The sequence below is a fragment of the Pelophylax lessonae genome (assembly GCF_965119305.1).
Source record: "Pelophylax lessonae genome assembly, chromosome: 8".
Lineage (NCBI taxonomy): Eukaryota > Metazoa > Chordata > Amphibia > Anura > Ranidae > Pelophylax > Pelophylax lessonae.
Window position 1 is genome coordinate 111,967,087 of NC_138775.1, and position 16,962 is coordinate 111,984,048.

At 43.7% G+C, this 16,962-nt stretch overlaps 1 protein-coding gene across 1 annotated transcript in view; it reads right to left on the reverse strand.

Moving 5' to 3' along the window:
* The window catches only part of CACNA1I (calcium voltage-gated channel subunit alpha1 I), a 2,042,880-nt gene that overhangs the window by 970,274 nt on the left and 1,055,644 nt on the right, over positions 1 to 16,962 (reverse strand). The window contains exon 10 of the mRNA XM_082266478.1: positions 2,188 to 2,373. Within this exon, the coding sequence (XP_082122604.1) occupies positions 2,188 to 2,373 (186 nt within the window). The remainder of the gene's footprint in view (positions 1 to 2,187; positions 2,374 to 16,962) is intronic.

Consider the following 16,962-nt stretch of genomic DNA (forward strand, 5'->3'; position numbering starts at 1 on the left):
GCTCGATTTATTTTCCCTGGAGAAAAGACGTCTGAGAGGGGACATGATAGCAATTTATAAATATCTTAATGGGGATCTCAGCTTAGAAGAAAAGCTGTTCATTCGAAGGAATTGCATGAGGACTCGAGGACATACAATGCGATTAGAGGAGAAGCGTTTTAACCTCAGGCAACGTGGGGGGTTCTTTACTGTTAGGGCTACAAGATTGTGGAATTGTCTACCACAAGAGGTGGTTTCTGCGGGTAGTATGGTGACTTTCAAAAGACTCTTAGACTTACATCTCAAGGATCAGGAGATTGAGGGCTATGTTAGATGATTACAGTCACACACACCTACACAGGTTGAACTGGATGGACTATTGTCTTTATTCAACCTCGCCTACTATGTAACTATGTAACTATGAATTTCAAATGTCACTCACCCGCCCATGGCTGGGCCCTGGACATGCAGACACCATCCAAAGTATCCTGAGGTAAGCCGGACATAAATAAGACATCAAAATTGTAGGTCCTTGGAGGAGGACAAAAAAGGAACACTTGCTGTACCTAAAAGCTGAAATTTATGGGAGGGGGGTCCTATACCCTTGGAGTGGAGGCGGGGTTAACCCACACGTAGGCTGCCATGGAGACTGTCAGGTAATGAATATATCAATGCAGCGCTGCATTGATTTATTCATCTCTCTATGTGGCTAGGCTGTGTAAAAGTCTCACACATGTGGTATTGCCATACTCAGGAGGAGTAGCATAATTTGTTTTGGGGTGTAGTTGCAAGTATACATATGCTGTTTGAGAGAAATAACCTGTTAATACGACAATTTGTAAAAAAAAAAAAAAAAATCTTCATTTTGCAAAGAATTGTGGGAAAAAATTACAACTTCAAAAAACTCACCATGCCTCTTACTAAATACCTTGGAATGTCTACTTTCCAAAAAGGGGTAATTTGGGGGGTATTTGTACTTTCCTGGCTTGTTAGTGTCTCAAGAAATGAGATTATAATAGTAATTGTCATTCAAATTGTGAGAGCACTGAAAGCTGAAAATTGGTCAGGGCAGGAAGGGGGTGAAAGTGCACTGTATTAAAGTGGTTAATTAAAATTATTGGAAACAAAAATATTTAAGTACAGATATGTGGACATGTGTTGGGAAGTATAAATGTGTAATTATGTTGAGATTTTTTTTTTTTTTTTTAATATTGCTGTTGCAAAGTGTAAAGAGTATCTTGATAACCTTTGTTGTATGCAGACAATTACATTAAACTATTATTTTATTTTATATTATCTAAGCTATATCTGCAGCAATGTTTAGTACTTGTTAAGTACATTGATTGCTGTAGCTGTGACCTTTTGTAAAGCTGCTGGCGATATGACTCTTACCAATCAAGATGATGTTGGACAAATGGCTGAGCCTTTCTTGTTTTATTTGAAAAAATAGGAACACAGAAACTGAAAAATGACATTAAAACCATCTAGTTCCACTAGAAGGAAAATCTTACAGAAAAAAATAAACATACACACTACCCCCTAGTGGCAGAACCACTAATCACATTATAATAACTGAAAATGGTTGTTGCACTTATATCAGAATAAACAGCAAGCTTACAGTATACTCATCAACCATTCAAAAAAACTGCACATGTTTGGATATTTATTATCATTCACCTTGCAAAGTGTAAATATTAGAATGTCACTAATAAACTTCTTCCATGAAGAATCTTTATTCTAAAGTACTAATTATTAAGTGCAACAACCCTTTAGAATTACCTTTTAAAGTCTGACATACATTGTAAATTCTGGTTGGTTTCTGTGGGTTGTTACAAAAACTAGTACTTAAAATAAGAACTCTTCATTGAACAAGTAGTTTGCTTTGTACCGGATCATATTGTGCATCACTTTTTGTTGTTTAACGTGTAATTAAAAGCTCTGCTGTCAGTTTTGGATAGAATAAAATGTTTAGGACCTCTGCTATTACTGTCTGGGGCGTCACCCAGGATATATACCCTCAATTCTTGCCCTAATGACTACTGCTACTGTAATAAGGCATAACCATTACCCCAACCTTCCTCACAAAATCTTATTAGCTAAGAATGTGTAATTTTATTTCAGACAAAGAAATTATCTTAGTAATATAAAGTAAAAGGTATACAAGAATGTTTCAGATTTCAACCCAAACCAAACCCACATGTTTCTTACCTAAAGATGAAGATAAAGAGCATGAGAAGCATGCAAAATGTAGCCACATTGTCCATTGTCTTCATTAAGACTACCAGCTGCCGTCTGAGTGCAGGCATAAACCGTACAAGTTTCAACACCCGAAGAAGCCGAAAAGTTCTTAAAACTGAAAGCCCACCATCGTTCTGACCAATAATCTCCCAGACACTGGTTAAAAAATATCAGAAGATAGGAGTAATTATAAAAAAGGGATTATTAAGCAGATAGGGAAACCAAAACAGCATAAATTATTTAAGTCCTCTTTCTTCTATATATTCTTTTTGGATGATATATTAACTTTAATTTCAGTGAGTGAAAGAATAAAACAAAAGTAGCATGCAGTAAATATTAAGAATATCAATAGTAAATCGGTGTAACAAACCTGAATGATTCCTGCTTATATAGTATATAGCAGGAATCAAACTCCATTGTTTAGCATAGGGACATAGGTGTGCCCAGTCTTTTGCCTAACCCAGAGCTAAAACACACATATGTGTGTGTGTGTGTGTGTGTATATATATATATATATATATATATATATACAGTATCTCACAAAAGTGAGTACACCCTTCACATTTTTGTAAATATTTTATTCTAACTTTTCATGTGACAACACTGAAGAAATGACATTTTGCTACAATGTAAAGCAGTGAGTGTATAGCTTGTATAACAGTGTATATTTGCTGTCCCCTCAAAATAACTCAACATACAGCCATTAATGTCTAAACCGCTGGCAACAAAAGTGAGTACACCCCTAAGTGAATATGTCCAAACTGGGCCCAAAGTGTCAATATTTTATGTGGCCACTATTATTTTCCAGCATTGCCTTAACCATCTTGGGCATGGAGTTCACCAGAGCTTCACAGGTTGCCACTGGAGTCCTTTTTCCACTCCTCCATGATGACATCACAGAGATGGCATATTTTAGAGACCTTGCACTCCTCCACCTTCCGTTTGAGGATGCCCCTCAGATAGGTTTTAGGTCTCGAGACATGCTTGGCCAGTCCATCACCTTTGCCCTCAGCTTCTTTAGCAAGGCAGTGGTCATCTTGGAGGTGTGTTTGGGGTCGCTATGTTGGAATACTGCCCAGCGGCCCAGTCTCTGAATGGAGGGGATCATGCTCTGCTTCAGTATGTCACAGTACATGTTGCAATTCATGGTTTCCTCAATGAACTGTAGCTCCCAGTGACACTCCCACCACCTTGCTTGACTGTAGGCAAGACACACCTGTCTTTGTACCCCTCATCTGTTTGCCGCCACACATGCTTGACAACATATGAACCAAATAGGTTTATCTTGGTCTCATCAGACCACAGGACATGGTTCCAGTAATCCATGTCCTTAGTCTGCTTGTCTTCAGCAAACTGTTTGTGGGCTTTCTTGTGCATTATCTTTTGAAGAGGCTTCCTTCTGGGGCGACAGCCCTGCAGACCAATTTGATGCAATGTGCGGCGTATGGTCTGAGCACTGACAGGCTAACCCCCAACCTCTTCGACCTCTGCAGCAATGCTGGTAGCACTTTGGCATACATCTGTTTCCCAAAGACAACCTCTGGATATGACGCTGAGCTTGTGCACTCAACTTCTTTGGTCAACCATGGCGAGGCCTGTTCTGAGTGGAACCTGTCCTGTTAAACCGCTGTATGGTCTTGGCTACCGTGCTGCAGCTCAGTTTCAGGATCTTGGCAATCTTCTTATAGCCTAGGCCATCTTTATGTAGAGCAAAAATTCTTCTTTTTAGATCCCCAGAGAGTTCTTTGCCATGAGGTGCCATTTTGAACTTACAGTGACCAGTATGAGAGAGTGAGAGTGATAACACCAAATTTAACACACCTGCTTCCCCATTCACACCTGAGACCTTGTAAAACTAACGAGTCACATGACACCGGGGAGGAAAAATGGCTAACTGGGCCCAATTTGGACATTTTGACTTAGGGGTGTACTCACTTTTGTTGCCAGCTGTTTATTCATTAATGGCTGTGTGTTGAACAAATGTACACTGTTATATAAGCTGTACACTCACTACTTTACATTGTAGCAAAGTGTAATTTCTTCAGTGTTGTCACATGAAAAGATATAATAAAATATTTAAAAAAATGTGAGGGGTGTACTCACTTTTGTGAGATACTGTATACAGTGCCTTGCGAAAGTATTCAGCCTCCTTGAACTTTGTGAACTTTTGCCACATTATAGGGCTTCAAACATAAAGATATAAAACTGTAATTTTTTGTGAAGAATCAACAAGTGGGACACAATCATGAAGTGGAACGAAATTTATTGGATATTTCAAACTTTTTTAACAAATAAAAAACTGAAAAAAATTGGGCGTGCAAAATTATTCAGCCCCCTTAAGTTAATACTTTGTAGCGCCACCTTTTGCTGCGATTACAGCTGTAAGTCGGTTGGGGTATGTCTCTATCAGGTTTGCACATCGAGATACATTTTTGCCCATTCCTCCTTGCAAAACAGCTCGAGCTCAGTGAGGTTGGATGGAGAGCGTTTGTGAACAGCAGTTTTCAGTTCTTTCTCTTTCCACAGATTCTCGATTGGATTCAGGTCTGGACTTTGACTTGGCCATTCTAACACCTGGATATGTTTATTTGTGAACCATTCCATTGTTGATTTTGCTTTATGTTTTGGATCATTGTCTTGTTGGAAGACAAATCTCCATCCCAGTCTCAGGTCTTTTGCAGATTCCATCAGGTTTTCTTCCAGAATGGTCCTGTATTTGGCTCCACCCATCTTCCCATCAATTTTAACCCTCTTCCCTGTCCCTGCTGAAGAAAAGCAGGCCCAAACCATGATGCTGCCATCACCATGTTTGACAGTGGGGATGGTGTATTCAGGGTGATGAGCTGTGTCAGAGGCGTAACTAGAACCTTCAGGGCCCCGATGCAAGAAACCATGAAGGGCCCCCCAGACCCCTGGCCGGGGCCCTTGCCTTCAAGCCCGGGGCTCTTCCCACTAATCCTGGGGCTCTTTAATCTCATTGCATGGCCTTTTATTATGGTCCCGCATCAGGATCCTTTCACAAGTTCTGCAGTGGGCCCCCTTCCTGCAATCTTGGGGCCTCCCCACAGTGGTGAAATGCCAGGGCCCGGTCGCAAGTGTGACCTTTGAGATCCTAGAAGTTCACCCACTGGTTTGCTACCGGGCCCCCTGGAGCATGGGGCCCGGTAGCGATTGCAACCCCTGCAACCCCTGTAGTTACGCCCCTGAGCTGTGTTGCTTTTACGCCAAACATAACGTTTTGCATTGTTGCCAAAAAGTTCGATTTTGGTTTCATCTGACCAGAGCACCTTCTTCCTCATGTTTGGTGTGTCTCCCAGGTGGCTTGTGGCAAACTTTAAACTACACTTTTTATGGATATCTTTATGAAATGGCTTTCTTCTTGCCAATCTTCCATAAAGGCCAGATTTGTGCAGTATACGACAGAGTCTCCCACCTCAGCTGTAGATCTCTGCAGTTCATCCAGAGTGATCATGGGCCTCTTGGCTGCATCTCTGATCACTCTTCTCCTTGTATGAGCTGAAAGTTTAGAGGGACAGCCAGGTCTTTGTAGATTTGCAGTGGTCTGATACTCCTTCCAGTTCAATATTATCGCTTGCACAGTGCTCCTTGGGATGTTTAAAGCTTGGGAAATCTTTCTGTATCCAAATCCGGCTTTAAACTTCTCCACAACAGTATCTCGAACCTGCCTGGTGTGTTCCTTGTTCTTCATGATGCTCTCTGTGCTTTAAACTGACCTCTGAGACTATCACAGTGCAGGTGCATTTATACGGAGACTTGATTACACACAGGTGGATTCTATTTATCATCATTAGTCATTTAGGTCAACATCGGATCATTCAGAGATCCTCACTGAACTTCTTTAGAGAGTTTGCTGCACTGAAAGTAAAGGGGCTGAATAATTTTTCAGTTTTTTATTTGTTAACAAAGTTTGAAATATCCAATAAATTTCATTCCACTTGATGATTGTGTCCCACTTGTTGTTGATTCTTCACAAAAAATTAGAGTTTTATATCTTTATGTTTGAAGCCTGAAATGTGGCAAAAGGTCGCAAAGTTCAAGGGGGCTGGATACTTTTGCAAGGCACTCTATCTATCTATCTATCTATCTATCTATCTATCTATCTATCTATCTATCTATCTATCTATCTATCTATCTATCTATCTATCTATCTATCTATCTATCTATCTATCTATCTATCATATATATATATATATATATACTGTATATATATATATATATATATATATATATATATATATATATATATATATATATATATATAGCATCAAGTCAAATAAACTCCTGGGATATTGATCTGGTCAGTTAAGTAGCAATAGGGGTTATTATCCAGTTTCAGCTGCTTTGATGTTAATGAAATTAACAACAGGTGCACAAGATGGGCAACAATGAGGCGAGCTCCAAAACAGAAGTGGTTTCACAGGTGGAGGTCACTGACATTTTTTTCCCTACTCGTCTTTTCTGATAGTTTTCCACTAATATTTGGCTAGGGTTAAAGTCACTACTGGTAGCACGAGGCAATATCAATATTAAAATAAAAGGAGGCACAGGCTTGACGAATAAGATTTCAGCACTTAGGGCTCCTTGAAAACTGGGAGTAACATATATTGAAAGAAAAAAGAAACAAGTGCGCTATCTAGAACTAAATAAGTGTGACATATATATGACGTGACACACCTAGTGATAATTAACTGTGACAAGGTCCAAAAAGAACCCTTACCATTTCTCAAAACACTTGTGTAAAACACAAACAATTGTAATAGATACAAAAATAGTATAGTGAAAAAAAGTTGTGACATATACAAAATTAATACTATTAATAATATTAATAATACAATATTGATATTATGAATCACTGTGACAAAGAACCAAATCACTTAGGCAGCATATAAAAAAATGAAAAAAAAAAATGGTAAACCAAGTAGTTTCTACGTGAAAACCAACTGTGCAAGATGTCAGTAGTGATCTCCTCCGAGTTCTGCATGCATCCCAAGGTGCTAAAAAAAGGAAAAGGGTGGCCGCTTACCAAAAACAGACAATCACACAGCCTTTAGAGAGCTCCACAGATAGGACTCGACAGGGATCACCAGACCAGACAAACAAGCAGTCCCATTGTGCTCCAGCAATCAACCGACCTTTAGAAATGCTCCACAGAGAGGGCTAGATGGATATTGCTTTGCTCAAACTTTCAGGAGATCCCAGCTCAGTGTTAAAAAGAAAAGGACTGATAGTGCATTATCTTCCACATAAAACCAAATTTATTAAAATATTGCACTTACATCAAGCTCTTGAAAAAACAGACATCTGAAGCATGGCTGCCTGCAATGCGGTCAGTGTGTGGTGATGGCTCAGCTGGCTCTGCCCGTCGTGTTTCCCCTCAGAAAACGTCAACTGGGATTGGAGTATTCCAATCCCAGTTGACGGCTTCTGAGGGGAAATGCGTCACATATGTATTACATATGTGTTTTTACACAAGTGTTTTCAGAAGTGATAAGGGTCCTATTTGGACCTTGCCACGGTTAATTGATTATCACTAGGCATGTCACGTCACATATATGTCACACTTGTTGAGTTCTAGATCGAGCAATTGTTTCTTTTTTCTTTCAATAGCATGAGGCCATACCTGGACCCTATAGAAGTTGCACAGGCAGTCCAACTCCACCAGAATGGCACATCAATACGTGCCATTGCCAGAAGGTTTGCTGTGTCTCCCAGCATAGTCTCAAGAGCATGAATGAGATTCCAGGAGATAGGCAGTTACTCTAGGAAAGCTGGAGAGGGCTATAGAAGGTCCTTAACCGATCAGCACGACCGGTATCTGCTCGTTTGTGCAAGGAGGAACAAGATGAGCACTGCCAGAGCCCTACAAAATGACCTCCAACAAGCCACTGGCGTGAATGTCTCTGACCAAACAATCAGAAACAGACTTCATGAGGGTGGCCTGAGGGCCCGACGTCTGCTAGTGGGCCCTGTGCTCACTGCCTGACACTGTGGAGCTCGATTGGCATTTGCCATTGAATACCAGAATTGGCAGGTCCGCCACTAGTGCTCTGTGCTTTCCATAGATGAAAGCAGGTGCACCCTGAGCACATGTGACAGACATGAAAGGGTCTGGAGATGCAGTGGAGAACGTTATGCTGCCTGTAACATGACCGGTTTGGTGGTGGGTCAGTGATGGTTTGGCGAGGCATATCCATGGGGGGACCCACAGATGTCTACAGGTTAGACATTGGCACCCTGACTGCCATTAGGTATCGGGATGAAATCCTTGGACCCATTGTCAGACCCTACGCTGGTGCAGTGGGTCCTGGGTTCCTCCTGGTGCACGGCAATGCCTGACCTCATGTGGCGAGAATATGCAGCCAGTTCCTGGAAGATGAAGGAATTGATACCATTGAATGGCCCACATGATTGTCTGACCTATATTTATTAGAACACCTCTGGGGCATTGTGTTTCAGTTCATCAGACGCCACCAGGTTGCACCTCAGTCTGTTCAGGAGCTCAGTGATGCCCTGGTCCAGATCTGAGAGAAAATAACCCAGGAAACCATCTGTCCCCTCAAAAGGAGCATGCCCTGACATTGTCAGGCATGCATACAAGCATGTGGGGGCCATACAAACTACTGAGTACATTTTGAGTTGCTGCTATTAAATTTCAGCAAAATGGACTAGACTGCTGCATAATTTTTCACTTTGATTTTCGTCTTTGAATTCAGCTCTCTCTAGGTTGACCATTTTTATTTATACAATGTGGCATCCTTTCATTCTTAACACATTACCCAGTCCATATCATTATAGATATCCAGAATGATATTTTTCCCTATTGAGAACTGATATGTTTTCAAAGTGTTCCTTTCATTTTTTTGAGCAGTGTATATACACTTACACATGCGCATACACTCTTGGATTCCATGCTCTTGAGACTGTGCTGGGAGATACAGCAAACCTTCTAGCAATAGCACGTATTGATGTGCCATCCTGGAGGAGTGAACTGCCTGTGCAGCCTCTATAGGGTCCAGGTATTGCCTCATGCTACCACCAGTGACATTGACCATAGCCAAATGCAAAACTAGTGAAAAGCAGTCAGAAAATGAGTAGGGTTAAAAAATGTCAGTGGCTTACACCTGTAAAACCATTCCTGTTTTAGAGGTTGTCTCATTGTTGCCCATCTAGTGCCCCTGTTGTTAATTTCATTAACACCAAAGCAGCTGAAACTGATTAACAACCCCCTCTGCTAACTGGATCAATATCCAAGGAGTTTACTTGACTTGATGCTATTATTCTGATAAAAAAGTGTTCATTTAATTGTTTTGAGCAGTGTATATACAGTGCTCAGCATAAATGAGTACACCCATTTTGAAAAGTAAGATTTGAATCAATACTTCAATGAATACAAGAACAATTTCCAAATTTTTGACAAAATTGAGTTTTATAGTGCATTTGTTTAGCTTATTACATGAGAGCAAGGTTAATAATATAACTTCGATAACAAAATCTTCAGTTTTACTCAAATTAGTTGATGCAAAAATGAATACACCCCACAACAAAAATTACTACATCTAGAATGTTGTATGACCTCCATGATTTGCAAGGACAGCACCAAGAATTCTAAGCATGGAATGAACAAGTTGGCAACATTTTGCAACATCTATCTTTTTCCATTCTTCAATAACAACTTCTTTTAGAGCCTGGATGCTGGATGGAGAGTGATGCTCAATTTGTCTCTTCAGAATTCCCCATAGGTGTTCGATTGGGTTCAGATCAGTAGACATACAGCACTTGGCCACTGAATCACTTTCACCCACTTTCTTCTTCAGAAATGCAACAATGGCCTTAGATGTATGTTTTGGATTATTGTCATTTTGGAAAAGTGCATGACGATCCAGAGCACAGAGTGGTGGTAGCATCTTCTCTTTCAATATAGAGCAGTACATCTCTGACATCATGATACCATCAATTAAATGCAGCTCCATGACATCAGCAGCACTCATGGAGCCCCACAGGAGGACATTGCCACCACCATGTTTTACTGTAGGCACCATGCATTTTTCTTTGTACTCCTCACCTTTGCGACACCATACAGTTTTGAAGCCATCAGTTACAGAAAAATGTATCTTAGGCTCAACACTGGGACAGAGTCTCAGTAGTCTTTTTCTTTTTCAGCAGGGCCCTGGCAAATTCTTGACGGGCTTTTTTGTGCATGGGCTTTCGGAGAGACTTCCTTCATGGATGGCCTGGACGTCTCTGTGAGATCGTTGCAGCTCCATCGTTTTACATTTTTGTATCACTTTTGCTACAGTATTCAGACTGATAAGTAAAGCTTTGCTGACCTTCTTGTAGCTTTCATCTTTTTTATTTTAGCACTGCCCCCTAGAGGACTGCTGAGTGTTACACTTTCTGGATTCCCCTGGGTTACCCTTAGCAAAGGATAGCAGATAATTAGCATTGAAAGTCCTTGGCTCAGTCAATAATCAATCCACCCAAAGACACCCTGTCACATGTGCCCTTGGCTTTTATAACATATCGCAGGATGCACCACTGTTTGTGCCAACCCAGTGGGATAGTTACAAAAGCCTGTGTGTCACTGGTTGGGTTTCCTCCACTGTCCAACATGCTCCCCTATTGGATACAGTGGGGACACTCCCTCAGGCCAGATGAATCACACATGGACACATGCAACAGGCAAAACTACAAATCAGGCTCCCCTGATAAGCAGATGGAGACACTAGGCTTTACCTACCTAGCACCTACCTAGGAGGGTGCTACATTATATAAAGACATTGTGATGTAAGTCACTTTGTGGAACCCAGATTGCTTTAGGGAGGTTGGGAGACTCCTTGTCCCACTTCCCCAATGCCTCTTATGTGTAAGTCACCCTGTGACTATTAGGGGCACAGGGTGACCAAGAACCCCAAGCCGGTCTACACTAATCAGACTCGCTGTACAACCACACTGGACTCAACCTTTTGTGTTACCCCGGTTATCCTGGGTTCTATATGTGTGGTTTGTGTTAAAAGAGTGAAGGGCTCTTTCAATTAGGACAATGATATTTCTGAACAGTGTCCCTCAGGAAATATATGAATTATATATTGCAGATTGCTAGGATATTGCAAAAGGGCTTCAGACCCTTGCTAGTGGGGTGGGGGTTTGTTATTGTTGATTACCTGCATTCCATTGTTCTATTGTTCCTGTCTGCCTTGAGTAAGCTTATTATGGTATGTGTATGTTTGTGTGTATTGGTTTTAAGGGGGAGGGGCTGTCAGAGTGTATATTTCCTTCTGCTTTGTGTTTCAATAAACAGTTTGATTCTGGTTCACTCCAAAACTTGTACTGTCTAGTTCTTGGGGTAACTATTGCCAGATTCACGGATCCCATGTTCCAGAGCTTAGGAAGCAGGTTCTTGGCGGAGATACCCAGTCTGGGTGTCCAGATTCCGTCACTTTGGTGGCAAGCGGTGGGATGCTTCCTGCAATCTAGGACATCCAAACCTCCACCAGGATCCAAGATCAGACTTTGGTCGCTACAATGGAGATATGGACCTGGCATCAGAGTTCGAGGGGGTGCTGCGGATCGCCCTTTCAGTATACCCCAGGACGGTGTCTGCGGATCAATACCTGGAGCTCAGGCAGCAGATTCGGGTGGGGCTCTGGATTGGAGCCCTCCAGCTTGCTGGTATATACCAGGGCAAGTGCTTTCCAACCCCAGGGGAATGGGCCAGTGATCAACGGAATTTGCAGATGGCATTCCTGGGAGAGCGGCCCCAGGAGCAATGGGTATCCGAGTTGGACAGGCTGGTCCAGCAGGAGATAGAGCTGGACAATCAGTATCGGGCTCTGCAATGCACGTAGAGCAGAAATATTTAGGACAGACATCAGAATGCTCTCTGGAGGGATATGACTTTGGTGGCCTTGGATTGCTGTGGGAGAGCCTTACAGATGTGTTTGTGTTTGGTGATGAAGGGGAACCTACCCTTGAGGACCTGGGAGAATACAGATAGCTATGCTCTGTCTCACAAGGGTCTCAGAGCTTTAACCTGATCTAGAACACTTGCTAAGGAAAGAACAGCATCTGGAAAGGGCATACAGGAAACTGCTAGAACACGGTAGAGTTGGCAGTGGAAACTCCGGAAATTGCTGTTCCCAAAGCTGAAGTGCTGACAACAGGGCAGAACTCTGCTAGCCTCTGCCCAGCACCAGTAACATCTTCTGGATTCCACAGACAGGAGATGGTGAATTTTGATCTGCAGACACCACCAGAGACTTGGGATTTAATAGACTTTTCTGTTAAGGAGAAACAACCCGGCGAGCCTCCTGCAGAAGAGCTGACTTCAGAGCATGGCACTGTGGACCCCTGCATACAACAATCAGTGGCCCTGAAGGATTTGTGCAAGGCCACCGATGTTTCACTGTACTTCCCAGTGGAACAGCTGGCAGCTGGACAGAATGCTGCTGGCAGCTGGACAGAATGCTACTGGCCTCTGTCCACAACAATTAACTCCGCAGGAGCTCCAGGATGAGAATGCAATCGGCACCTAACAACTGCAGCTTGAGCTGATATCTGTGGATGGGACTGCTGTATTCACTGACAGCAATCTAGCAGAAGAGCTGGCAACATAGGGCAGAGTGCTGCTGGCCTCTGTCCCCAACTAATAGAAGATGAATTCCCTGTGGTAGTGGATGGGACTTCCATTTCCACTTACACAACCCCAGAAAAAGGTCTGGCATTGCGACAGCAGGATGTCAGCCTTGTTGTACATGCACTGGCGGATTTTCATAGAGAAAAAGTATATGAGACTACTGTCTCCACCTTGATACCCCAGGGATGCTGGGTAGTCGGCCCAGATCCCCAATAGCATGATGGAGTGAACCCAGCCACCCTGTCTTCTCTCCAGTGGCTAAATGGACTCCAGGGAGAAGGACCAGTCCACACTTCTCCCCAGCAGGGGTTGTGTGCTAAGAGAGAGGCAGAGGTTGGCTGGGTGAGTAGTGATCTGTACCGGACAATTTGTTTGGGGTACTGTGTGGGTGCAGACATTGGGGGACAGGAACTATGGACTAACTTTGAAGTCAACCCGTTTGGGGTCTCCTTCTGTGTTAGTCTCCTGTTGAAAGGGGAGATATGTGATGTGAGTCACTTTGGTTGGGGGGCTTGTGGAACCCAGATTGCTTTAGGGAGGTTGGGAGACTCCTTGTCCCACTTTCCCGATGCCTCTTATGTGTAAGTCACCCTGTGTCTATTAGGGGCACAGGGTGACCAAGAACCCCAGTCGGGTCTGCACTAATCAGACTCGTGTACAACCACACTGGACTCAGCCTTTCGTGTTACCCCGGTTATCATGGGTTCTATATGTGTGGTTTGTGTAAAAAGAGTGAAGGGCTCTTTCAATTGGGACAATGATATTTCTGAACAGGGTCCCTCAGGAAATATATGCCTGGGGCTTTACTGAGGGTGATGGAATTAAGAGCTTTGGTCAGTTTGTCTGGTGTGAGAGCAGCCTCGAGAGCAGTGAGGGGAGAGTTGGGACGTTTCGGGAGATTGGCTCTGGTCAAATAGTCTTGGATTCGAGCATGTTTGTCCGGTGAACTAGGGAGCAGTTGGTTCACATGTTTACATGATTGCTGGTAAAATGAGCGAAAAATCTCAGCAATGGCCTTGGTGTCGTGCACCATCTTGGCAGTAGGCAGTTTGATTTTTGCTATGAAGGAGGCTGCTTTTTTTGCTTAAGAAGTCTGGCCAAAATGTTTCTGGGTTTATTCCCCCATTCATACAACTTTTGTGATACAATGCGAAAGGTGCGTTTACAGTCTGCGTGAAAGAGCTGTTTCAGTGCCTCTCTCTTTTGTGAGAGCTGATGTAGCAAGGTTTCAGAGGAAGGGAGTTTATGTGAACTTTCTAACGCCTGAATGTCTTTCAAGAGGGAGTCATGTTGGGATAGACGTTCTTTTTTCCTACGGGAGCCAAGCTCAATGAGTTTACCCCTGATGTGGGCTTTATGAGATTCCCACAGAATGCCAGGATCCATTCCGGGGGTTGCATTCTCTGAGAAAAAGAGGCGTAGTTCAGAGAATAGATATTGTTTGTCCATTTCATCAGTGATAAGTTTATCATTGAGCTTCCAATTACATGGTTTAGGAGGGAGAGAAGAGGAAGTGATCCGAAATAACGGACGATTCAATTGAGGCCTTTTTGAGGAGGTGCAGGTGATGGTGATCTAGGAGGACATAGTCAATTCGTGCATAGGAATGATGTAAATGCGAATAGTGAGAGAAATCCTTCTCTGAGGGATGCAAAATACGACAGGTGTCAATGAGTTGTAGGTCATGACAAATTGAGACAGGCGTTTGGAGGAAATAGAGGACGAGTCTAGAGAGGTGTCAAAGGACGGTTCAAGAGGGGCATTAAAGTCCCCTGTCAATATGACAATACCCTGTGCAAAATGTGAGAGTTTCTCGAGGGTGGAGGAGAGAAAGGCAATTTGTGCATGATTGGGTGCATAAACTGTGGCTAAGGTGCAAATGTCAGAGTGCCTCTCAGGAACAAATACCTGCCCTACACATCGGCCTCCATCGATTCAAGTGAGAACAGCGTGTTTTTGCGAAAACCAATAGTGTCCCCCTTTGCTTTGCGGATATCAGTGAGGCTATAGTACCAGTGTGGGTAGTCGGGAGAAGAAATGCGAGTGTTGGGGTAATGAGAGAGGTGCGTTTCTTAAAGGCATATCACATCCCCCTTCAGATGCCTTTTCCCAGGAGTGTGTAGGCCCCTCACCTTGAGGGAAAGCAAGTTAAGGGTCGCCATGGGTGATCACCAAGCACGTGCACATACCATGAGCTAGGCAATAGGACGGCAAACGTGCAAGGAGAGGAGGGGTTGGAGAGGGGGAGAAGAAGAAGGCAGAGGAGGGATAGGAGAGAGAGTGGGAGATAGAAATGAAAGCCAGAGATGAAAACAACAGTGCGCCAGGCGGCCCACTGCAGCCAAGCGCCAGCAATGTGGGTCTGCCAGGGATCCGCATCCCACCTGCCGGCGATCCGCAAGAGGCGCCGGCTAGGCAGGACCGAGGCCCGGGTGTATCCCATCCTGGTTAAAGGCGATCCATATCCTGAGCAATTGGACATGAAGTAGGGTGAGCAAGAGCCCGCCGGAGGCAACGCAGTAATGGGGAGAAACAACTACCCCACAGCAGTGAGTCGCCCAACGGTGGTAAAAGCACCCTCATTAAACATTACAGGAATGCAGTCTAACAATAAAACAAGATTAGCAAATAAAAAATAGGAACCATTAAAGACAAAAACATGAGATCAAACAGCCCTATCATCTCACCATTCCGGAATAACTGCAGCAAACAGCACAGGTAGGGATGTAGGGAGAACCGAAGCAACAACTAGGAATGAGGGTGAGGGTGTCATGGCTCAGGTGCAGTGGGATACCAGGAGGCTACCTAAGAGAAGGCAAAAGAATGAGGAACGCTTAGCCCAGTTTAGGCGAGGATCTCTGGGAGGAGATGCAGTGTTTCTTCGCAGGTCTTCTGGAAAACGGAGAGTTGCAGATCTGCCATCCCGGATGGCTATGAGGCATAAGGGGAAACCCCAGCAGTAAGGGATGTTGAGTTGCCGCAGCTTGTCAGTAAGGGGTTTCACTGCACAGCGGCGGTCCACTGTTTCTTTAGCTAAGTCTGGGAAAAGGGCCAGGGTTACCCCATCAAACTCCAGGGAGGTTGCTTCTCTGGCTCTCCGCATGATCAGCTCCTTTTCCTCATAATAGTGCACTCTGCAGATCACGTTTCGGGGATTATCAGCATGGACAAGCTGCAGGGACGGAGGGCTCTATGTACCCTATCAAGCTGCAAGGGGTGGTCGGCGGGGTTACCCAGGAGCTTGTTGAAAATCCCACGGATGGTGGCTTGGAGGTCCTCATCTCTAGTAGCTTCAGGGAGGTCGCGTACCCGTATGTTGTTACTGCGATTTCTATTCTCCTGGTCCTCTATTTTGTAGAGGGCCATCCTATGAGCTATAGCCACCCTTTGTTGATTCAGCTTCAGGTCTTTAATCGTAGCGGCGTGGGTATTGAGACGGTGCTCTGTCTCTTCGACCCTGAGGAGGACTTGCGATAGGTCAGATCTGACTGCCGAGACTTCTTTCTTGATAGAGCGCTCTAAGTTGTGGAGCATAGAGGCCAAATCAAGTTTGGTGGGGAGTCCGCTGACTAACGCCACCACCTCTGTTCTGCTGGGGGAGAATTTCCTGCCATCAGTGTCACAGGAGGAAGCGGGAGAACTGTGGCGGGAAGACTGGTGGTGGTGAGAGGCGGAGAGTGTTGGGAGTGAAATAACTCACCAGCGTCCACAGAATCCTCTGGTTCTGGGGCTAGAAAATTTTTTATGGACCCAGTAGATATGCCCTTGGCGGGTAGTGAGCGTCCTAAACGTTTACCCATGCTTTGCGAGTGGAAGCAGTGGTTTTGCAGCAAATTAATTACTCGTAATTAGCAGCTTCCGGCGGAGCTCTCAAGATGTACGTCTTCAGAGGTCCAGGCGGAGGTCACGCCCCCCATAACTCCCCATAACTCCTCTTTATAATCAACTGTCTGTTGGACATACCTGTTTAATGACTCACCTGTAGTTGAATTCTTGTTAATCAGGATTTTGTTGTCTAAAATTTAGCTTTGCTCTTAAGACTTTCGTTGGGGTGTATTCATTTTTGCAGCATAGTCTTGAATTAATTTGTT